This window comes from Acanthochromis polyacanthus, chromosome 9 (assembly GCF_021347895.1).
Source record: "Acanthochromis polyacanthus isolate Apoly-LR-REF ecotype Palm Island chromosome 9, KAUST_Apoly_ChrSc, whole genome shotgun sequence".
Taxonomy (NCBI): Eukaryota; Metazoa; Chordata; class Actinopteri; family Pomacentridae; genus Acanthochromis; species Acanthochromis polyacanthus.
This window is the reverse complement of record NC_067121.1, coordinates 29,521,722-29,546,612: the sequence shown is the minus strand read 5'-3', so window position 1 is coordinate 29,546,612 and position 24,891 is coordinate 29,521,722. Positions and strand designations below refer to the sequence as shown.

General features: G+C 40.4%; 1 protein-coding gene across 2 annotated transcripts; it reads right to left on the bottom strand.

Annotated features, from left to right (window-relative positions):
- Positions 1 to 2: 2 nt before the first annotated feature.
- Positions 3 to 23,659, bottom strand: LOC110955632 (occludin-like). 2 transcript variants are annotated; one of them, XM_051953271.1, is made up of 14 exons: positions 22,056 to 23,659; positions 18,998 to 20,201; positions 16,059 to 16,267; positions 15,784 to 15,955; positions 15,637 to 15,687; positions 15,266 to 15,378; positions 11,440 to 11,989; positions 9,179 to 9,382; positions 8,932 to 9,093; positions 4,305 to 4,459; positions 3,022 to 3,282; positions 2,160 to 2,331; positions 1,452 to 1,493; positions 3 to 534 (listed from the first exon to the last, which is right to left on the bottom strand). In XM_051953271.1, exons 2-14 carry the CDS (start codon positions 20,126 to 20,128, stop codon positions 433 to 435), a joined length of 3,324 nt encoding a protein of 1,107 aa, XP_051809231.1. In that variant the 5' UTR covers positions 20,129 to 20,201; positions 22,056 to 23,659; the 3' UTR covers positions 3 to 432. The 2 variants fall into 2 exon arrangements, with proteins under 2 accessions (XP_051809231.1, XP_022056393.1); XM_022200701.2 differs by lacking the exons at positions 15,266 to 15,378; positions 15,637 to 15,687; positions 15,784 to 15,955; ... (1 more) ...; positions 18,998 to 20,201; positions 22,056 to 23,659 and adding an exon at positions 13,814 to 14,038 and having other exon boundaries at positions 11,440 to 12,010.
- Between the last annotated feature and the right edge of the window lie 1,232 nt (positions 23,660 to 24,891).

Sequence of the window (24,891 nt, the reverse complement as noted above, 5' to 3'; positions counted from 1 at the left end):
GCTGATGTAAACGTGTGTTAATGGAAATAGACACTGTTGCTTTATTTACATTACATCTGCTTGTCTTTCAGTGTATCCCATCATTAAATACATTATTTGCATATAAAAACAGACATTCATTGCTACAATACAACAATATTGTGTAACAATCAAGCATGTGTTCAATTTAAATCGCAACTGAAAGGAAAAGTCTGACACTAGATATGATAGAAATATAACTGCTTGAGAGTTTAGTTTGTTCTGAAACCACACAGGGTGTAAAGTATTAATAGCTCTGTTCTGATGTTAATATTAATGTTGAAAACAGACTTGAGGTTCTATAAGGTCACAGTGAGGGTCATGTTGGTTCGTCCTGCAGGAAGCTTCCAGGGAAAAAGGAGGTTTTAGTTGTTGAATGCTTGTTTTTTTCACCCTTCGTCAGTTCAGCATACACTAACACAGACCTTGGTCGTAGATTTTCACCAGACGTTTGATGTGGAAAAGTTTCTGCCGAAGTTCTTTGCACTGCTTCTTCTTTGCTTGATAGTCTGCCGTCTAGGAAAACAGGAATGTACACAAGCAGCTATTAAACAATGTACAGAATCAGTAGCAGCAGTAGTAGCTTGACATTTTAAGGAATGTGCTTATTGATTTCATTTAAAGCAGGAACTCCCAAAATATTCAGCCCCTAAAATAAGGGTGTCAGAGACTCACGGCTCCCATTATTCATGGACGTGGTTTAAGTGTACAAACGCTGCTGGTGACGCAGTTTCCCGGTTTTGTACTCGCTTCTTGGCTCCTTGCATCCACAAACAGTACAGCAAGTCACTTCCTTTGGTTGGATATGCCTATCCATTTATTTTGGCTCAAAAAACAACAATCAAATGTCCAAACTTCAACTCAAAGCACACCGCCTTTACACGCCAGATTGCGTCAGCCCACAGTCAAAAACAATGGATCTCTCGTATGCCACACCTGAACTAATAATTGGCTCTTTAAATGTGCACTCTACTCGCCGTGCAGCGCCCCCTCTGGTGACCTTCCACCATTTTCTAATACACAGGCCTGTTCAAATAGAGGCATAATGACAACAAAACAACCGTATATACACTTTTTTTTTTTTTTTAAATCTATTGCCACATTTAGGACTAAAATATGAAAAATACTACACCAAATTTTGTTGTTTAGCGTTAATTTAAATTTGGAGAGGTTGCTAAATAAAAACCATTCCAGGTAGTTACTGCACCCAAACAAACAATGTTACCTTTGCACCAAAGTTTCCCTGCTATTGGTCTTTATGCTAAGCTAATCTAAGCTAAGCTAATAAGCAGGTGATTGTAGCTTAGTATGGGTATAACAGTAGTCTCAATCTCCTCTTCTTTTTTCAGCTGAAATCTCATTGCCTAATTCACAAAATATCCAACTATACCACTAAATTCCTATTATGATGTGATAGATTTAACTGCACTCACCCTTTTGAGGTCCTTCAGTCGGTTATACTCATCTGCCACACCCTGAAAACGGAAACAGAAATGCTCTCACTGCTTCTGATGACCTAATGCATTAAATTATATCAGAAAATTGTGAAATTGTAGTACAAAAATATACGATACCAAATGCATATAATAGAACAACAGGAAAAAAGTACATTTAATTCAACCTGCATTTAAAAACACTGAGAAGGAGGCCTCACGTGCAGCATGGCTGGGCAAAAATGCAAATAAACAGACTCTGTATGAGTGCAAATTGGTGATGAAAACTACTAAAGAGGCAAATCAGTGAAGGAATAGAGCCATCAGGAATAAATAGAGCAACTAAGATTTAACACAAATTGAATCCACTAAAACAAGAACAGCTGGAAGTGAGATGAGAACAAATTGAAAACCTAAATTGCTCCAAGGATGAAAATGAGTCAAGCTTTATTTTGTTCTGCTTGTTATTTCAGGTTGCAGGTGCAGAGTGAGTAAAACTGGACGCAGTTCAGTAAAAACAATCATTTGAGCTGGTTCGATAAGGAAACGCGTTAAAAGTGAGTCTTGATATAAATTAAGCATGCATGGAAGTGACTGAACTCTGTCTGAATGTTCAGTGGACTACAGATGAACCGTTTAACTATGACTACATATTCTCCAGGCAGTCTGCCCTTTATCTTCCACCTCCCACCTCCTGGTTTCCTCTACCTGGTACTTCATGGAGCCTTCGTCCAACGTGTCCAGCTCTCGGCTCAGCTTGTGCATCTGGTCACTGATGTTGTCCATTTCACTGCAGAGGCTCTTATAGCTCAACAGATCTGAGTCAAACTCCTTCTTATACTTGCGCCGCTGCTCATCTGTAATGATCTCTGGGTAAAGCCTGGGGGGAAAAAACAAGACATTAAGTAATTATTATAAAATTATCTCTGTATCAGTATTTAAGCAAATATTGAATAAAAATCAATATAACAGTTAAAGGACAGATGGAAGCGTTGTCTGAAATAATGCTGACACTGTCTTATTTTCTCTGATAAAAAAACTAACTGATATGAAAAAAGTTCTGACTTTAATATTGGTCTTAAATCTTTAAAACAGGCGCAACCAAGTGGATTTTAAAGACTGACACTGCTGCTTATTTTTCTTGCTTAGTCAACATCTACACTGATTCTCAACATCTTAAAATTTCATACTTTTCTTCTTGTATAACTGAAATGATATTCTCATATTTTAAGGGGAGGAAATGTCTCAGAACAAGCATGCAGACTCCGCAACTTTTCAGTGAAACTCATTAAATTAAGTCTTGAACTTCTGCACGTCTTTTTAACATTAAAAAACTCAAGAAAAACTGACTGCACCAGCAATTTAAATCAAGCTACAGTATGCATTTTCCTAATTTATAATTCTGTATTGGCATTCACTCTTACTTTGTAGTTTAAAACTTGGCTGTATGTTGAATTTTCCATTTTTAATTCATTATGTAACTGCCCCTGTGTACAAGATGAATACAAATACACTTCCCTTTGCTTAAACACACCCTCAGATGTGAACCTCACTGATTTTGCAGCATTACCTGTAGAGGTGACCTGTGTGGTCCCGGTCCAGCTCATTTCCAGTGTCTCCTGTGGTGTAACCAGTTTCATACTGGGACTCGACCATCACCTGAGCAGCAGGTAATGGTTCTTTGCTCTTCCTCTGTTCCTTCTTCACATAATGAGGAGGAGGTTTCCTGACACCGTTGGTCTCATCTGAGGAGCTGCTGGAGCAAACTGCTGCTCTGGTGTTCTGGTAGAGAGGCTCACCTCCTCGACTGTTACTGTTGTTTGCAGGGAAACTATGGAAAAGCAACGCACAAGTGTTAGAAAAGCAAACGCTAACATTATCACAATGCTAACATGTTGATGTTTAGTTGGTATAATATTTATCAAGTTCACCATCTTGATTTAGCATGTTAGCATGTTGCTAATTTGTATAAAATACATATGAGGCTGATGGGGATGTCTTTAGGTATTTGGTGACGCATCAACAAATTGGGCAAATGCAAAGTTTAATCTGATGAGGGATCTAGTCTGTGGGCAAGTAAAGTGATGACAAACCATCCTGAGGGGACGTGAACCAAATTTAAAAGCAATCTATTAAACCCCTTAAATCCCTGGCTATTTAAAAAAAAAAAAAAAAAAACATCAAAAACTAAGAAAAAAACTTCCCAAACTTCATCAGTAATCGCTCTAAAAATGTAAATAACTTTTGACTCTGTGAATAAGTCACTCTATGACATTTCAGGGCTAAGTGAGGTTTGACAAAATTCAACAAACGTTGGCATTTGATTAAAAATGCAGATTAAAGAGCTAATAAAAAGGAGTCAGTGATACTGAAGTAATGAAACCTGTTCTAAAAATTCCTAGATTACAGCTCAACCAAAGCATAACAAATGCTTCTTTCACTGTAATCATAGTAGTGATAAGTGGATTTTGAGATGTTTCAGCCTGTACCAAAGTATATCAATAAAAAGGTTTTTGATATATTTACAGTTGTGCAATCAGCTCCACCTGAAAACTTGTTTATTGATCGTTTTATTGAACTCACTGCATATTCAAAAGCACGACTGATTGAAAGTGGGCGTGCGAAATGTTCATTTCTTCATCACATGACCTTTAATAAAGTCCATCATCAGAGAACAGATCACTGTAATTCACATGGTTTAAACGGAGAAGAATGCGTGATTATTTGCCAAACGTGGCATCAGTCTGTGTCCTCACCAGGCTCAGGACTGACACATGTTCTGCTCACATGTCCTGTTTTTTGTCCCTGTGGTGTTCCTGCATCATCGAGCCATCAGCTGCCACCGTCACTCACCTGTTGCTTTTATAATTTCCGTCACTGTGGATGCTGACTGTTCCGTTGCCGTAGGAGACCACGCTGTTCTCTGCCCTCGGGTCAGGTGCCGCTCTCTCCGACACAACAACAGTTGGCGCCTGCTGGGTGCTGCGAGCTTCTCCAACGTGATTCACCTGAGACGATATCAGGAGACTCAAATTATAAACCGACTGGGTGCTGTTTTTTAGCGTTTAGCCATCTAAATTCTGTGCACGTGGATGCAGAAATTGTGGATCTTCATGTCACTTTGTATTTAGCATCACGGTATATATGAGATAACTAGGAATCAAATGTATTTTTCATGCTGGGAGGAGAAGCAGTGAAGTGCAGAGCTGCAGAGTTCTCTATATTGAACAGCGCGCTGCACTCAAAAACACTTGGCTGAGAGAAGCTGTGTCACTGCCAGACATGTATGCATGTAGCCAGACAAATACAAGGACGAACACACACACACACAGTAGCCTTGGCCTCAGCGTGACACAGTGTGAAAGCTCGAACATCCATTAGCCCCAGAGAGCAGAAGCCCTTTCCTCCGGGACGAATCTGTGCGTCACCTCGAATGCTCTCTTTCAACAACTAACAGAGCCAATTAATTACAATAAACACACTAAATAAATTTCTCATCTGCATCTGACATGAAGCTCAACTGTGAGTCATATCTCTACCAGCACACTGAAAACACTGAGGCAGGAGGGAAATCATTACATGTTCTGATCAAACAGAAAATTTTAACACCTACAGTGTAACCCGGTGAAGTTGCAGGTGCTGAAAGTGCAAAAAAAAAAAAAATTGAAATACAGCATTGCAGCCATAACACGAAAGCACCTCAAATGAAACAAAAGAATGCGAATGTGAATCTGCATCATGCTCGGTGTAATCTGCTGTCATACGGTATCATGCATCATTAATGACTCCCAGTCTTTGACCTATTTCTGGATCACAGCGGAGTCACACAGGATCAGGATCCACTGAGCTGATGTCTGAAAAAGGCAGACTGTGAAACAGATCTCATTAATGTGGAGTCGCAGGACGATCATCTGCGTGGAGAATCTCCCGGAAAGCTGCAGAGAGGTCAAGTGTTATTAATTTTCCGTGCTATTCAGTCAGTATTTGTGAAACTGATGCTTTCTGTGAAACATTAAATCCAGAAATCTAAATTGCATTTAGCTCTGCAACTAATAATTTCCATTTTTTGCCTAAATGCACAGATATTTCTATTTTGTAGTTTACCAAAGGTCAAAAAATGATCAAAAACTTCCATCTCAGAACAATAAAATGTTAAAAGATGTCTCAAAACTTAAAAAAAAAATCTAATTTATTTCATTTACAGTTTAAACAGTTTTAAGGAGCAAATATTTTGCAGTTAACATAATGATATTTTTCTCTTAATCATCAATTTGACCCATTATTTTGTTATTTTTGTAACTAGTAAAAAATGTCTGCAGCATAAACGTAGATATCTCTCTCATCTTCAGCTGCACACTTCATCACATCACGCTGACAATCTGACTTCTCTTCTGCTCCTGCTGATGTTGATTAATATTAATTGTGTCTCCTTTTCAACACAAGCAACAAACGGTTCTGAAAAATCAATACAGCTTTCTCCTTTTTCTACATTCCGGTCTCAATTATCCCTCTTTCCAGTTGTGTTAAACAACAATGCAGCACAAAACACAGGGAAATGACTTCTTTGCCAGGAGTCTAATCTGCAGCAGTGTGTAGCAGCCCCTTCACTGACTGAATCATTTAGTGCCACCACGCTCTGTAGGGATTCACACGGCAACACAGAGGCAACTCAACCCTTTTTATACATTATACATGCCACATACATTATATATGCCTCCCTGCAAGGCAAGCATCTTCACTGCGATACCAGAGCGCCCCAGAATAGGGTCCTGCATCTCGATGAAGCCACCCGCTGCACGTTTTGCAGCAATAGGCAGAATGTAGGCCAGGGCCTCGCTGGATAAAATTCAGTATGTTTCTCCTTTCCAAAATGAGTCATGGTGGACATGGTACATTCATAGCACGCTGCCACTCTAATAGATTAATCACTGCTAAACACCGCATGAGGCTCCCGCTGAGAAGTAACAAACAGCACCGGGCTCTGAGGCAGCATGAGTACCTGATACCTGCTGCAGGACTGATGCTGCAGGACGCTGAGCCTCACACAGGATGTTCACTCTGAGAGGTCGCCAGGAATATCTGCTGCATGAAATGTTTGGGTTTTTTTTTTGTTACTGTTCTCAAAAGTTTTTTCCCCCCCTGTTCTGCTCATCTCTTTGTGAAGCTCAAAAACCAAAAAAACAGAGAAGCCAAATCTCATAACCTGAGTCTAAGCGAACACAACTTGTCTTTGTGAGAAGCAGAAAAGGTGAGGTGATGGTACATCCTTCTGAGAACCGAGTAATAGAAGTATCTTTCATTTACCTTTTTTGGGATTTCCCGCCTTTTTCGAGCTAAAACAACAACTCACAATTTCGATTTTTCTGAAAATTTTATAGTGTGTCCACTGTAGCAGACAGAAAGATTTTACTGTTAAATATAACAAACACCAACAAAAAAAACAGCCATATTTTGAAATCAAAATAGGCTGACAAGAAAACAAGAACATCAGTCCATTTTCTAATGAAATTTAAAGATACTAAAATAAACTGAACATAAATTAAACTGTCAACAGGGTCCAACAAAGTTCCCCTCATCCCACCCAATCACATGAGACATCATTGGAAAGGCAGGAATGTCCTCTATGGAGCTCATCCGGATTTAGTTGGGTAGCTCAAATGAGTCAAACGATATGGATCAAAAACAAACGTCAACTACAGAGGACATGAATGAACGGGCCAGTTCTCAGGAGGATATGCATGGAGAAGAATAGTGAAGATCAAGGCACAACCTAACCAGCATGAGCACCCCAACACTCTGCAGCTACACCTGGCTTTCACTGAGCGGGAACCTCATTTGTTTTCTACATGCGTCCTACATGTGAAGGGCTATTTGACCATGATGCTTCACAAGATGCGGCCTCCGCAGTCACTGGACATAAACTGAGCAGGTTTGGGATCAGTTGAACTGTGGAGTGAAGGAAAAGCAGCCAACAAAACTCGACATACGTGGGAATTTCATAAGACTGTTGGAAAATCTCCAGGTGACAACTGTAAGAAGCTGGATGAGAGAATGCCAAAAGTGTACAAAGCTGTTATAAAAGCAAAAGGTGGCAACTATGAAGATCTAAAATGAAAATATATTGTGCTTTGGCTAAACTTTTTTGCCTTTAATCCAACAATTCTGGTGTCCTCAGTTATGTTCTACAATATAGAAAGTAGTAAAAACAACAAAAACCCCTTGAATGAGCTGACGTATCCGATATCTAGTGTTATTATTATACCGCTGGTACACACACAGCCATAAAGTCAGTTATTTTGTATTCTGAGGCACCGACTTCTTTAAGTCTGCAGTTTTAACTCGTGCCTTGTTATTGCTTTATAATGATTTAGTACCTGAATGATAAGGTACATCGATCGGTCACAGCATTGATTATCTCCTTACAATGCAATGTTCTGCTGGGAAACCTTACGTGGATGTTACTTTAACATATTCCACCCACCTAAATGCTGTCACAGAACAGCACTGTGCAATGCCCTTTGATATACCAGACAATTTTAGGTATAAAGACTTCTGCAAAAATGTACTATATTCAAAATCCTGTGTGTAAAAGACTCTTCAAAGATTCTTGTAGATGAATACCGGGCTTTTCTCTTGCTTTGGGGCAAATTATATAGAAGTTAGTGTCAGTAAAAGTAAAACATACACTGAAGTGCAATCACATTTTCTATAGGAAGTTTGTTAATAACTCTGTTTATTGAAATATATAATACTAAGTGCCTCAAATCTGCAGAAAAATGAGATTTTTGGCTGCTGAAAGTGCTTTGTTACTTTCAAACATCCCACAGTTCTACGCCAGATTTCTTAAATAGTGCATATTATGTGAAAGAATAACTGAAATTTCTTACAGTTAAAAAATGTTAAATGCATACTGTAAATGACTGCTTTACAACATACACATTATTCAGTTTGTCCTTCAACAAACAGTGTGACTGTGTGGAAATATGTGTGTGTGTGTGTGTGTGTGTGTGATTATATGTGTTTCAACAAACTGCAACTTAGGTCTGAACCTTGAAGTGAATCACTTTATAGGAGTCTGCTGGCTGTTTCCTGTCACTAAGCTCCATATAACGCCGCCTGACGGTCACTGTTTCTGTGAAGCTGTTATCACTGGTCTGGTTAATCATCACTCAGAGTGAAACCTGGGTGTGCCGAAGATAAACACCAACATTCTCTGAGTCAACATCTGCAGGTAATATGAGTTTGTGAAACTCAATGGTCAATACAGAGACATGAAAATCCTTTATTATGTTCATTTATCAACTCCAATCATTCAGTTATAAGCAGTAATGTCAGTCTGACTTTTGCTTTGTTATCTGACTGGAAGAAAGAGGAATAAAAATGATGGACTCGTTTACATACAATCGATTAAGAAAACACAATCCACATCCATCTTCTGTTGAAAAATCAACAACAAATGAATATTTAACACATGACTCACCCAGTCCTGCACATCCTGCCCCTCTGACGGCCTGACCAGCGGCTCGTCCCAGTAGATGTTCGCTTTTCCGTGGCGCCAAATCTTGCTGCGGGTCTTGTAGGCATAGTAAGCAGCGAGGGACAAGACCAACACCACAAAGAGACCCAACACAAACGCCACGGCCTGAGGAAACACAGTGAATTCTAGACTGAAATACAGTAAAACGGAGTAGAAGTGAATGGAATTAAACAGGATTTACCCCTCTAACCTCCTCGGGGTCCATGTAGCAGTAGTGGTGCAGGTATTGATTGAACATGGGGTACCCCCCAGGAAAACCGGCCCCCGCACTGGCGCTGAAGCTGGGGCTGCCCTGGATGTTCTGACACATCATCAGCATGGGGTTGTACAACATACTCTGTGAGCTCTGAGACATGGGGTTCACCCCGATCACAAAGATGATGTCGATGATGCCCTAGAAGCCAAAGCAGTGGCAGATTTAATCACAGTAGCGATTTTAATTCATTCTACGCATTTAAAGCCCCGTTGTAATTCCTGAAGAAACATCGTGTTGGGGTCAACAGTGATCCAGCTCAAAGCGGCACTGATCAATACTTCTACAACAACAATGGATCGTGTAATGTGGACGTGGTCTGTTACATTGATGAAGCCACAGACAGTTATCGCCTAAATCCCTGCGAGCTCTACCGGTTAAGCAACAAGCAGTAAACCTACTAGATGCTACCAGTGAGCAGATTTGCTGACATTTTTGCAATATATGTACGTCAATGTAGTATTCATAATGCCAAAATATACGTTAATGCATATGTAAAATACCAAAATTGGATTTCAGTCAACCAAAAAAAGGCCCGCTTAAAGAACGTCTCTCTAAGTGTACGTGTAGGTTTTGCTATTTTTATTGTCTCCACTTTACCTTGCATCAAACAGCTCTTCCTGATGGAGAACCTATCAGATCCACCAGATTCAGTCAGCTAAATATCAGTTTTACCCAACAGAATGCAAACGTTGCTGGTCTGTCGCTGCCTTGATTGGTTAGTTTGATTGTGTCATTGTATTAATTTGGTCTGGAGTCACACAGTGTTTGATCGGCAACGTTTATGCTCTGGAAGAATAAAATGACTGCAATTTTTGTCAGTGGTTCGCTGGTTTTGAAGAGAGTCCTGTAATGGATTCAGTTCACCGCTGGAAAGGGCATTCTGAAGCCGAGTAAAAAATATTCTAAATTTAGCATAGACTTCAACTGACATTGATTTTTTAGGTTGGTCCTTTCAAAGGTGGCTTAAATGTATGTTTACTGCTGATCCCCTCCACAGCAGTTCCTGGCTTAGCTGTGGAGCTGAATTCGGACCCTTTTTCACATCACAGGAACCTGGAGTAGACGTAAGGTGGCACCAACATGTACAAGAATGGCCTCCTAATCGTCTCTTGTAGCCGTTCTGTTCCATTGTGGTGTAGGATCCAATAGCTTCAATATGAACTCTGAGTGTGTCAAAACAACACTAGATAGTAGTTTCTGGACGGAACTCCATTTCTGTGAGGACACTGGAAATTGAGCAGTGGAGGATTTGTCATGTTGGCGAACTATTGGCGAACGAGACAGAAAAGATGGAGGTCATTCCCTCTGAGTTTAACCAGTCAGTGTTTGTTTTTTCCTTATTCAACCAATCAGCATCAAGACTTTGACAGCAGTGATTTTCAGGGCCCCTCAGAAGTACCTGCTCCGGATTTTCTTGCGAAAACGGCCTTTAAAAGAGGTTCTATAATTGCAGTTCTTGTGCTCAGAACATCCAATTAGGTTCAGGCTGTCCTTAAAGAGTCCACAGGTTCCTGCGGTGAATAACAGATTTTCGAGGGTAAAAGCTGGGGTTGAGGGAGGTGATAGAGTCAGGGTTAAATGTCAGTATTAAGGGGTTGGATTCTAGCCTAGCCGCGCTAGACCCATGCTCTGAAGACGCAAGGGTCTAGGCACGCTCGACAGAGAGGGAGGTGGACTAAAAGGTTGTCTATCAAATCACTCTGCAGCAATTGGGTAGGTATACAACCAATCAGCGCAACGAATAGGCTCCTAGAGCGCCGGAAATCAGAGGATGCGGTAGTTCGGTGAAGCCTTATTTATACAGTCAATGGGTGAAGCTCAAGTATATTACAGACATGTTAACAGAAAGATTATTCAGAGTCGGTGCTAATGGAGCTCAACGACTGTTGTCGTTTTTGTTGTCGACCCTGGCAGAGAATTAAATTCGTTGCCGTGGGTTGTCTAGCGCGGCTAGGCTAGTTGGATTCTGCAGGGAGGTGAGAACTCAGCACAATGCTGGTACTCCTCTGTGCCTTTCCAAATTGAGGGAGTACCCAAAACTCCTCTACTGTGAGAAATACACTTACTATGGACAAGAAGCTCACGCAACCCCACTACAAAGAAACTAAACTGTCCACTCTGTTCACCTGATGGATGACACTCTACTGTAAGATAATCAGCATTATAAAAACATGACTGACTAGTTCTGGACTCACCTGAAGGACAGCTAAGATGATATCACAGATGAACACAGTGAGGTAAAACTTGCATCCCCGCATGACCCGCGACCGTGAGAAACTCCCCACCAGGAACCCCAGTGAAACCAGGAAGTTAATGGCCGCCATGGAAATCATCGCCGCCTTGGCCGACTGCGGGGTCATGTAGGAGCCTCCGTAGCCGTAGCTGCCTCCATAATATCCTGACCCCATCCCACTGACACCTCCAGCGTCCACAACACCGTAGCCCCCGTACCCGAATCCATTCATGTCCCACACCAGGGTCGAGGCTACGAGGGCGAAGATGAGGAAACACATGAGCACCGTGGCTCCCTGGAAGGTTTTGACGAAGCCAGGAGGTGAGAACCAGCGGTAGAAGTGTTGGGGCTTCTCCTCGACGTAGTAGGAGTCTGGAGGGACGTTGTAGGAGTAGGGGACATACTGGCTCCGGGGGGAGTGGACGCTCCTCGGGGGATAGAAGTTGTGGGAGGTGGTGCTGTAAGGTGGACTGTAGACAGGGGGGCTGTCATAGTACCGAGGCTCATACATGGTTGAGTGGATGCAATTTCACCTGGAAGAGAGGGTAAACTCAGTCCACTGGTTGTGTTAATTGCACTGCAAAAACTAAACATCTTACCAAGTCTATTCATCTTATTTTTAGTCAAAATGTCTCATCTCACTTGAATTAAGTAGCAAGATGGAGGGACTTGTTTTAAGACAATGCATCTTAAATATCTTGTTAAGTCAAACAATCTTGAAACGATCTTGTTTTGAGTTGAATTTTACAAGAAATTTGAAAATGTGGAAAAAAAAATATTTTCACAGTGAAACTTCTGATGTCCACATTTTCAACTTTTTTGCCAAAAATTTTTTTAAACATTTTTTGGTGGAAAAAAAGAAATGTTAAAAAATGTTTCTTTAAGAACATTCACATAAAAAACAATCAAAATCAAAAGAAAATATTAGAAGTTTTACTGATATATATGGAATCACTTTAGATATTTTTAGGATTTTTTGGGAGATTTGTAATCATTTTTTTGTAAATATTTACAAGAATTTTCTTGCCAAATTTGGGAGATTTAAAAAAAATAAAACTTTTAAGGAATTACTGGAATTTTCTTCCTGAAGGTTTTGCAAATTTTCAGAAATTTGGGGATCTTTTTGCTGATTGTTTGGATTTGTTTTCAGACAAGGAAACAATACTTTTTGGAGCCCATAAATAAAGACAACAGGAGGGTCAGTACCTGAGATTGACAATCCTGGTAAAATGTAGCTTAAAATAAGTTTTCCCAGCTAATTTTAAGATCTCAATATTTTAAATATCACATTTTATTTCAAGAAATCTTACAAGTCATTTTTCACTTGTTCTATTGCCAGATTTTTCTCACGTATTTCAAGGTAACAGTTCCTTGAAATAAGTTTTTTTTTTCTTGTTTTGACAGGGGCATTTTTTCCAGTGTGGGCATTCAGTGGCAGCCCTGAAGGTGGTAAATAGTAAAATATTATCTTTTTGTTGGATCAGTACTCTAGATGGATGCTTTCATAGGTAAAATGACTATTAAAATGAAAAGATGTATGCAGAAAAAGCACTTTAAATCCCTGTTCCTTGGTCCTTTCAGTGCCTTTGTTGATCTGACAGGACTAGATTTTAGTTTTCTGGACTTTTTCTTGCTGCGCCACATGCACCTGCCCTTTCTTCACCTCAGCCCGTCTCTGAACCGTCCTCTCCGGTATCGGGCGCCCCACACTTCATCGCTCCAGAGGAACTCAACCCAGCGGACTTCAATAATTCAGACAGACAGCAGATAAGAGGCGAACCGGGGCAGCCATGCGTGGTGTTTACTGCAGGGGGGGAGAACCAGTCCTTCCCTCCCTGGGCTGCATCTACACTCAGGTACCTGTGTGCACCTGCTGGGTGTCACTGAGGGGAAGCTGAAATTTAAGTCTGGTCAGGCGTGGAGGAACAGTTTGGGCTTCTTCTTCTTTTTTTTTTTTTTTTTGGATCAATAGGGTAGTTAATATTTAAAACTTGCTCTCAGGAAGTGAGGAGCAGCGACTAAACTAAGTCCTCAAGTCTTTGTTGTTGTTTTTTTAACACACTGTGACACATGAAAATAATTCCACCTCAGACTAAACTATTGAGCTTCTGTCAACTTCACATTCCAGGTCTCAGCTCTTCCCACTTCATTCTGAACAGGTAAAAATGAATTTCAAGTACTTTGTAGGTGTTTTAAACTTCATTTTTACACATTCAGCATGTGAAATAGGCCTACTACACATTTAATTATAGGGATTATTCCTTTAAATGTGTAAAATTGAGCAAAACTTTCAGTATTTATCAACAGAAACCTTCAGATATACACCACGTACTCACCAGGCGCTATGGAAAACGTTCCTCAACTTTGCACTCGTCCAGCTGAGAGTCACTCATGTCTCTTTTCTGCTTTTATATCTCAACAACGGTCGTAAACTTCGCCATTTTCCTCCGAGGAAACCGGAGCGTCAGTGAAACCCACGGAGCAGCTTGAGTCACCGTGGGAGCTTCTGCGTGTCTCAGCAGGGACATAGTTCAGCCACAGACTGAACAAACCGACCCACGGCTCCCACGTGTCCTCTGATCGCTAACAGCACTCAGGCTACAGCCCAATTAAATATTAAAATATGCATGTTAAGCTCCTGTACATTAGATTCACTTCAGGTCCTGCAATGACGCCGGACTTCTGTAAGCTCATTAAGGTTTTGAAAACGTTATAAAAAACTTTATTTAGATGATGGCCTAATGGTAGTTTATTCCACATTATAACAATATCCCGTTACACTGTAAAAACAAAAATGTTGGATCAACAAATAATAATAATAATAATATTAATAATAACTTTTTTTTTAATTAGTACAACTTCTAAAGAAATTATGTTCAATTAACAAACCGCAATGAGTTAGCGGAGTCAAAAGTATTTTTATTTATTTATCACTTACTTCAAGTTTTTAAGTTGGATACTCAGAAAATGAAGTTGTTCTAACTTTTGCATGCCATTTTTAAAAGGCATTTTTAAAAATGCAAATGTACTTATTTCATGTTACAATAAGCACAATCAAACTAGTTTTTAAGTTGTTGGCTTGCAGTTTGCTTCCTTACAGTAAGCACTATACCAGGCTAATAAGTCAAAGATTTATTGAAGATTTACAGCTTTCAGTAGTAAAAATATATTTTGACACCATGATTTAAATCCACCGCATATTCGATGACAGGTACTTTTGCTCTGAGGCCTGCAGAAGTGAAGGCAGAGCTAACGGACAACGTCAAAAAAACGATTTCCATCTGACAATAAGGTGTAAACTGGCTAATCCATATAATTTATTAGTTAAAGCACCTGTCAACACAGGTGTAAGAAGAGTTGCAAAAAAATAAAATAAAATGGCATTCTAAGTAACTAGACGCATCAATGAAAATGAGTAAAAACAAACTTTATTATACAAATACATATGCAGCAATCACTGACTGGACTTTAATTTGCATGTTGTTTCTCTTGCTTGACAGAAATAGAATAAGAAAATGCAAAATGTATTGATATGTATTAAAAGCTATACAAAAGGGGTCTGCTCTTATAATGTTCAGGTTTTCTGTGACCCTCATGTTGTTGAATGTACAATGATCTCAAAAATGTATTTAGTCTCAAATGAAAAAATAAAGTTTTTAGTCAAAATACAATGTATTCAAGGCATTCCATATACAAAACACAAAGAGGCAAAAGAAGAATGAAGTAAAAGTTTGTTTTTTCTGTCTGTTCTTCAGCTGCTGCAGATATTTCCCTCTGCTCTTCTTCATATCCGATCATTATTTGGGTTTTCCTGGTCAAAAGTGCGGATTCTGTTTTTAATGTGGCTTAATTTTGCTTTCAGGTAGTCGTAGCGTTCCTTTTTCTCCAGGAAAGCAGGATCCTGTGAAACACACACACACAAACTTATATTACCTAAATCTGTTTTTTATTTCCTGTTTTCCTGTTCCTCGGCTAACTCACATGTTGTTTGATTTAGTCTGTAATTTAAGTGTGTTTAACAAACCATCTCAGTCACACACAAATCCCAATGGAAGCAATATTATTTGCAATAACTGACAGCTTTACTGAAGAAAAAATAACATTATCTTTGTGTGTACACAAACCAAGTTCTACTACATGTCTGGATTCCTTCACTTACAGTCTTTTTCTGGCGATACTTCTTCAAAATGCTTTGAATCCTTTGTTGATCCTGTTGGAAAAATTGACAAAAATGAATATGCCCATACAAAAAAGAGACTGAGCTATCACTTAAATGGTTAAATCAGGGTTGGTTGGTCTGTCTCACCTTGTGGCTCTTTCCTTCCTTGGGGAGTTGCTCCATCATGGCATCCAGCTCTCTAAACTTATCCAGGGTTGTGCTGATGTCTCTGTGAAGGTCTTTATATTCCTGATACTGGTCATTGAAAACAGCTCTGTACTTTTCCCTTTCCTCCACGGAGCTGATCTCTGGATATTTCCTGCACAGAGAAGTGACATATGTGACAGAAAACTCCTTTGACAGAAGTTGGAATTCCAGGCTTTGATTTTTGAACATCATGCACAGTTTAAATGTTCACTTACATGATGTAGTCTGCTATGACGTGCACTTTGGGGCTGTATGTGGACGCTGCGGCCGCATTCAGACTGTCTGGGTTCTTCTGGACTTCATGGAGCAGTGTATGCTGATCGTTGTGATTTTTGTTGAAAGATTTATCCGTTTCATCCCTGAATGATATGCGTTTTTTCCTTTTGGGGTTCAGTGGGATGGACTGGTGGAGCTCCTCTTGAGTCTGAAAGTTTAAGAGAAAAAACTTAAATCAGAAAACATAAACCAACAGATGAAAATATCTGACGACTATGCATCACTGTGTATGTGAGCATCATTACATGAAGCTTTTCAAGAGATGCTGAAACAAAATTTGGATTAAGTGAAGCGTCCGGAGGGAAAGAAATGAAGCCAGATGGAGACAAAAGCGACAAATTCTTTGGTTTTGAAGAACGAAATCTCTGAAGCTGAACTTACTCAGCTGGCAGAATTACTATATTCACTCTTGGAGTCTCCCTTTTCTTATTTGATATCAAATACATTAGCTGAACATGTTGTTTCTCACTTGCAGGTTGTGGCTGTGATGCTTAATAACAGGTCATGACAGCTTTTTTTCCCCCCCAGATTGCACTGTACATGTGCATTTACATACGTGCTGTTTGCATATTTCAGTCATATATATGTTACAGGCGAAATTAGAATCCAGGCAGATTTTAAATCCGCCTAGGCAGAATTAGAATTTTGATTTCACCTAGGCCAGATTGAAATTTGAAGGGTTTTAAATATGATATGCTCTGTTAATGTAATTATTTGTTTTCCCTAAAATTATGTACCTTGAAATTTAGTTTTAGATACAAGGTAAATAATTACTTTAGAAGTAATGTCAACTTTTGTCCTCAACACTTGGCAATATAAACTGGGAAAAAATTATGTTGTCAAAGTAGTTTCTGGGTTGTTTTTTTCATATACTGTATACCAAAATCCTGTTAGAGGGTTAGGGGTAGGGTTATTCTTTCTAATATACAGGCTATTGATATATCTAGATTGAAATCCGTACAACAACCATGGGAGGATTTTGATTTTCTGCCTAGGCGGATTCTAAATCTGCCTGGATTCTGATTTGGCCTGTGACATATACATGTGGAGTTACACAGCCAATTAATGCATTGATTTGACTGATTCTGTCTAACATTTTAGAGAAACAGCTTGTGAAACAGTTCGTGCTTATTAAATTGGATTAGATGCCACTTCCCACTGCCATATAATCCACATTTGTGAATCATTTGTTTTTAACTATGCAGATGTTTCCTTCTCTCTCTGGTAGGTGTTGGAGACCACCAAAGTTGCCCCTCATCTCCAGGTATGTTTCTGATATCCATGTATGGGATCTCAAAATGTCGCTGGAGAAAGGAGGGTGTTCAATTTGAGAACACTGAAATTGAGACTCTTCTTTTTGCAGATGATGTGTTTCTGTTGGCTTCATCAGACTTTGACCTTCAGCGTGCACTGGACCAGTTTGCAGTCGAGTGTGAGGCAGCCAGGATTGGTGCAGTGTCAGCAGTAATGTCAACATTAACAAGGCTTTATGTTCCAAACCCCACCTACGGTCAGAAGCTCTGGGTAGAGACCGAAACAATGATACAAGCTGCTGAAATGATTTTCTTTAGAGATAAGGCTAACTAGGACTTCCACAGTGACCTCAGAGCAGAGCTGCTGCTCCATCTTGACAAAGGTAGCTGACCGGTTCGGTCTCATTAGGATGCCTCCTGACTGCCTTTCAGAGAACGCCCAACTGGGAGGAGCCCCTAGGGTTGACCCTGTACTCAGGACTGCATATTTCATCTGATCTGGGAACATTTTTGGATTCTTCAGTAGAAGCTGAACAACACTGCTGGGCAGAGGGACACATAGAGCAGCTGGTTTGCATGCTGCCATCATGAACCAACTCTGGATGAGCATAAGAAAATGGACGGATGAAGGATTTCCTTTGATTAGAGAAATACTCTCAGTCTTGTTAACCCTTTATTGTGGAAATGACATGGCCATAGATGCAGTGCAATAGCAGCTATTGTTGTCTGCACAGAGGTGTCTATTGTATACTATCATATGCTGTCCCTGTGTTGAAGATACAGGTGATAACAGTGTTAACAATACTGACAGGTGTAACTGTGCTCCTCATAATCTGGTAACTGTACGGCCTTTTATTGCATTGTGTGTTGGTGGAATTGGCCCAACTGTCAGTGTTATTTTACAACCTAGAGCACCGAGCACTGAAGCTGAACAAACTCCACTTCAAATAACTTATCTATCTCCGCCACCTATATATAAAGAGAACTACATGGTCAGTATAGTCTAGAAGAACACAGTTCATAGCTTTGGGGTGAATCTTGGAAGACTGCCATGGCACCAGCAGGCAGAAAAATAAGATAGCTCAATAGCCACAAACAGCAAGTTCCCATCAGATCAGCATGAGTTACCAATGCGGCCAAAAAGAGGGCCACTGTAACTTTCACTGCATGTCATGGTTGATATGATGCATTTGATGACCTAAAAGGTGACAAAAAGAATGATGCCAAAACAGCATCTACATAGACAGCATCATATTTCACATTTAAAGGTAGGGAGCAAAGCCAAAGTTAACTGAGGCACATAAGATAAAGGAAGTAAACATTTATGGAATTTAAGTACAGTTCTTGTAACGTGAACTTTTCACCCTTTCTAGAGGACTTTTACAGTGAATTTAGTCATACTGCTAGAGTGTATTCTTCTACTATTTCTTGTATTTGCTGCCACAACACCGAAAATTTCCGCACTGCAGGATCAATAAAGGTTTAATCTATCTATCTATCTATCTATGAAAACATCTTACATCCACCTTTTAAATGTAGTTCCATCACACTTTAACAACACTTGAAGTTTAGAAACAAGAAGCTTATCCTTCATCTCACATCTCCTTAGGATTTAAGAACTGTACCTGGTTCTCAAAGTACTGCCGCTCCATACGTGCAGCTTCATGCCTCCACATCTTCAGACACACCAGGAAGCTTGCCAGATACAGAGTCATGTTGATGAAGATGAAAGCTGTTCCTGCCATCTGGCCCCCATCAACGCGACACAGATTGGCCATGATGGGGTTAACGCCTATTGTCGTGTAGCACAGCCCTCCTCGGTTCAAGTCATTAAGGTATACGATCCCTGCTGCCATGTAGAGGAGGAACAGCGCCACGTTGATGAAGGCCTCCGTCAGGGGCCACCAGGGGGAGTCGAGGAGGATGGTGCGATAGTACATCGTCATTCCCATCACTAGTAGGCACAGAGTGATGACCCAGGAGACTCCAGCTACAGCCAGAATGAAAGGAGTCATAGGGCCTCTGTAGCTGTACCCCGATAAACCAAACCCATTGTTATATGCGCCATTATAGAGTCCGTAGGAGCTGGACCACTCACTGTCTTTCTGGATGTAGGCGATGACACATGCAATCACCATTCCCCCAAACAGGAGCTGAATTCCTGCCAGAAGCCTGAGCAGCCCTGGCCATGATTTCAGATAAGAGTACTTCTGTTTATAGACCTCCACCTTTTCAGCGTAATATTCGGCAGGGTGGATGCTGGTCAGAAGAGATTCCTCTCGTGGGCCGTGATAAAACAGGTCGTCAGTAGGGCTCTGTCTTAGTAGAGGCTTTTGTGAGTTCTGGCTGGAGCTTCCGATTGATTCAGCCCAGTTCCTGCGTTCCAGCAGCGGACTGACAGGAGGACTCACTCTGGTCCCATTGGGGAGGATCTGAATCCCGGTCGTACTGGCTTCAGAGTCACTTTCCTTTGTCCTTTTGTGGATGAAGCTGCCCCATGACTGAGGGATAAGGGATTTCAGTCTGTCTTTCATGGTCCCTTTTGTGTCACTGTTCTCCTCTTTGGCATAAGGTGGAGTGCTGGATGTGGAGTTAGCATTATCATCATCCCCAGCATCGGTGATATTGTCCGGTACGGGTGTGTGAGTGACCCACACAGGCACTGGAGGATCCCTAATGGGGGTCTTGCTGCTAGTGGAGGACCCGGCGTCACTCCCATCTTCTTGTTTCTTAAATTTCCTGCTCCACGATTTCATGCTGTGGTGTAATTTAGACAATCCATCGAAAAAAAGCAATCACAGAATCATTATGATGCCGGGTGAGGAAGAACTGTGTGGGGAGAAAAAAAACAATGTTGGCGTGAGAAAATTAACATGCAAGCAAGTCACTCTTCTAAGCTTTGAATTTTATATCACAGTCAATAAACATCTGAGTGGAATTACTGCCTTGAGGTTGTAGGCTTCCACAAACCAGTGTAGCTGCAGTTTAAATCCATGTCAATGAGTACTGAAAACTTTGAAGGAATTCAATAAGTAGGCACCAGAAATTACTGTCAAAAATTCAGTCTCTGACCAAAAGTGAAATATGGTCACAATCTCTCTTTCTGTTTCTAAGTTATGACGCTGCAAAATGGCCACCGAAGCATTTTTTAAGAACATTTTGATGCAACTATGAAGTAGACACCAGATAGAAAATGTCATCATTTTAGCCTGTTAGACATTAGTGTGGAGTTTGTCATAAGTACCATAGGAATTCTTCAAGTATGGTCAGAAGGATGTTTTGTGAAGTCGCAGCGACCATTGACCACCAAATCTAATCAGTTCAGTCTTGAGTGAACATTTGTGCCAAATTTTTTCAAAAACATCTCAAATCCTTGAAAGCGTTCTTGAGAGTTAATGAGTTGTGACCGGTAGTGTGTTTTGTGAGGTTAAAGTGACCTTATCCATTTAGTTTTGACCACCTAAACCTTATTAGTCCTGAAGTCCAAGTGAATGTGCCAAATGTGAAGAGACTCCCGAGAGGTGTTTGAGAAATATTACGTTCAGGAGATGGACGGACAAACCAAAGACAAGACGAAAAGCCTCCAGTCATGGCTGTCTCCAGTGCTGAGACGCAAAAAGACCTGACATAAAATACTAAAGCCTTTGTTTTACACTCTAAGAAAGTGGAATGGAAAACTCTTAACTGTCTTAAAGGACCACACCAAAACTGAATGACATGAAAAACAATCTGTGCACACTTTTAACCTGCACTAAGTGTTCTTTCTGGAAAACTGGTACGTAAACTGTTCTCTATTTACAACCTATTAGATAGGAAGCAACACTAGCATTTGCTTCGATCTGTGTTTGTGCCTGCTTTATCAATATCAGACCAATATTCACTTTACTCTTAGCTTTGTTTCTGAGTAATCTGTATTTAATTGTCCCTCTATGTTTGCTATGGTAGTTGCCAAATGTGTCTGTCTACTGGCTGGTGCCAAGCAGGTAGTGTACAGAGGCTTTCTTTCAGTTTTTCAATGAATACAACTGTAGGCCTGCGGTCAAAAACCATGCTGATGAAGATTGTGAGACCTAACCAAAACACAAAGGTTGTTTACCATAGAACAATGAGCTGAAAGACGCTTCAAATGTGATCTACTCAATACAATAAACAAAATGGCCGCAATATTTTTGTCAGTGTTACATTAACAATACACGATGAAGCAGCTTAAGTGAAGGCTCAATTACTTTTAGAACAAAAATATAGAATTAAAAAACTAATGCAGACAAGTTTTAAGAGTCTGCTAAAACATTCAAATATGTAATAATGAAGCCTCAAATGGTAGAAAAAGTATTTGTTTATAAGATTTCTAAAACTCATCTGTCAGTATGTGATTTGTGACACATGGACCAAAACAGCAGAAAACCACTGGACATGTTCTTTAAAGCCACTAATTACAGTCTGTGGAACATCATCACAAACACACAGACTGCTCTGCTGTAGTCCAACAGCGCAGAACGTGACTACAGCTCTGCTCAGGTTCGACTAATTACAGAGGAGTTTAAGCCGAGCTGTGACTCATAACAAGCTTTCGCACGAGTTCTTTTATACACATCTACATCCATGAAGCTGTCGCTGCACGTCAAAGCGACAACACAGTAACAACACAAACCATGATGGATATCCAGAGACCCAACAGCTTACCTTTTTTGACCCCAACTTTCTGGTCAGGCAGGCTTCAGCTCCTCACAGGACTTTATGTGGCAGTTTTTTAAGTTAACAGTAGCTCTGACACCTGCAGTAAAATGGCCGCCCTGTCCAGCGGCCCACTCAGCTCAGCCTGTTCAGTCTCTCAGGTGACTCACTGCTGAGGTTAGACGCTCAGCTCCACACACACAGGGCGATTGGCCAACGTGTGTGAAGAACTGCGGGGGGAGTAAAAGCTTAAACATTAAACCTGAACCGCCCCTGTGCTGCTGCGGCTGCTGCCTGGCACTACTAGGTTAATCTGTGGGAGAGACAGGGAGGCCGACTCTGTTGACACTCATAAAAACAGAGGCGAGGAGGAGGTGAGTTAACCTGATGATGCATGTAACCCACGGGTGAAAGGCCTGGATGCCATTTTTAAGCAGCTTGGAGTTCATATTGTTGCCGCTTTATTGATAAGAGGAAAAAGTGGATAATCCACTAATGAACGCAGCTTCAGGGAGTCCTGGGTTCATATAAAAACCCAGCATGTCTCACAGTGCTTAAAGTATTATGGATATCACTTTAGACTATCAACAACAGCTTGTCCACAAAATTATTTTTAGAGACAAGCAAGTGTTTGATACCAGCCCAGCATTATCAGCTACATCTCATATCTAACATCTGTGAAATACTGCTTTATCATCCCCGTCCTTTATGAATTATGCATTCTCGTCTCAACTGTGGTGTATTGTGTTACACAGGGAGTGAAGTGTTCAGCACTAGAGGGCAGCAAGCTCCTGTTATTCTCCCTGACAGGTCAACAACACATCTCTCACTTTGGTTACCAACTTTTATGGTTGTTCTTTTCCCCACTTTTCCTTTTCCACTTTTGCTAAATTCCCCAAATCTTTGTTTAAGCATCTGTTTCACTGGGACATACACTGAATGTAACATTTCCAAAGAGCAAACTACAGTCTGTGCTGGTGATAAAACCTCTATCCAGTAAGTCTTACGGTACAACATCACTCCCCCCGAGCAGTGACACTGTGCTGCTTGTTTTCTCTTCACTCAGATTTAACCCTCCACACATCTGACTCCAGGAATTAGTCCCGCTGTACAAAGTGACGTCGCTCTGGGCCGGTGGTTCTTCCGAAACAGTGCAGATTTTCATGTAGAGAAAGCTCGGGGCAAGGACATCTGTAGTCCACCAGCCCACCCCCTCAACGGAAAACACACACTGCAGTATGCAGAGCCGATACAGTACAATAAACACATAATGCAACCCACTCTCTCAAGTGACCATTGAGTCCCACCAGTAGCCTTGGCCTGGGGCTACCTCATCTGCTGCTGCCGTGCATGTCCTCTGCTGCTGGCACAGCTGCCTGCTCAGCTGCAAATAAAATGTAGAACAATGGGAGATCATGTATTGGGAGGGTATAGATGGTATATAAAGGAAAAGCCTAAAGGGCATGCACATCTTTCTCCCCTGTGGAATATTAGTAGGTTGAGTTATGAATTACATATTTATTGAATTAATGTGAAGCTTCCCGTTCCTTTCTGAAAAAAATCCAACCCTAAAAAAATGAAATCAAACTGTATATACATCTGATTTTGAATATATCATTAGACTGGATGTATGTTCAAGATTCTATATGGGGAAAATCTGTATTATTGTGTTGTTTATTGTTTTAAATTTGGAGGTTTAAGGTAAAGTCTATTGACATATGAAGATGTTTACTTCTGCCATTTCTCAAGCTAGCCAGAATTTTACTGAAGTATCCATAGTTATCTAGCTCAATCTTTGATAAATCCTGCCCCGTCACTTTCAGAAGAATCGTTCAGAAAGAGCAGCTGTCTCTGCTCCACCAGGAAAGGAAAGGATTGTTTACTTTCTTAAATTGCTTCTGATAATTTTAACATGTTTCAACCACAAGCAAAGCACATTCAATATTTTTGCTTTGAGAGAACCCAAGCGTTTTCATGCACCCCGAGCATCTGAGGAACTTCAAACCCAGTGGAAAAATAAAAGTTGGGGTTTTTTTTGTCTGCATTTATTCTCATTGTTTAACTCCACAAAAGAGGAGTCAACATTTTATGAGACTGATGCATATTTTAGTCTTGCAGCCAAATATTTTAATATTTAGTGCATGCCTGTGACCATCACCAGCCCTCCCTGAAAGCTAAAGCTAAAAGTTTTTTTGATGGCAACGTCCCTACAACAATAGGAAATTCCTTCGTGTTAACATGCTGTGCAGCTAATGTCCACAGGTTAACGCTGTCTGGGAACTGTAACACTAAGGGACATTTAGAATCAGTGGAAAGTAAGACCAGTTTGAAACCAATAAACAAGGACTAGATGTGTTATTATTTTCATGTCACCTGTTGTGCATCAGTGCAAAATAACTGAGCTAATGTTTACATTTTTTGCTTCTCTCCTGCTCTCTGTGCTCACATACAATAAATTTTATAGAGTCGAATTCCCAATAAATCTTTTCTAGCATATAACAAATTATTTAATTATGTACATATTTTTCTAACAACAGAACAATAATAGTGACACAGTAAGAAAACAAGTTTAGCTGTAGTCACTTCAGAGCCATTACCAAGCTGCGGCTCTCTACTGCTAAACTTCTGATTTCATAATCTCAACATTGTCTGTCCAATGTGCCATAGACATGAGTTACATAGCAATGACCCTGTTGCGAATTCAACATGTTTCCATCTTAAATGACTGCTCAGACAGAAGTAATCGAAAATCCTATTCTCACACACTCACTCATGGCTGTTCTAGCTTCAGTACTGTCAACTGTTTAGCCTTACTCTGTCAAGTCCAAATGCAGGGAGAGTCTTC

What these genes read in the sequence shown, in the direction of transcription:
- LOC110955632 (XM_051953271.1), bottom strand. Translation starts at nt 20,128, where the DNA reads ATGAAATCGTGGAGCAGGAAATTTAAGAAACAAGAAGATGGGAGTGAC. An exon ending in GGCAGTACTTTGAGAACCAG is followed by an intron (nt 16,268 to 18,997) that starts GTACAGTTCTTA and finishes TTAAACTTTCAG; the next exon opens with ACTCAAGAGGAGCTCCACCA. An exon ending in AAGGCTCCATGAAGTACCAG is followed by an intron (nt 1,494 to 2,159) that starts GTAGAGGAAACC and finishes TTCCGTTTTCAG; the next exon opens with GGTGTGGCAGATGAGTATAA.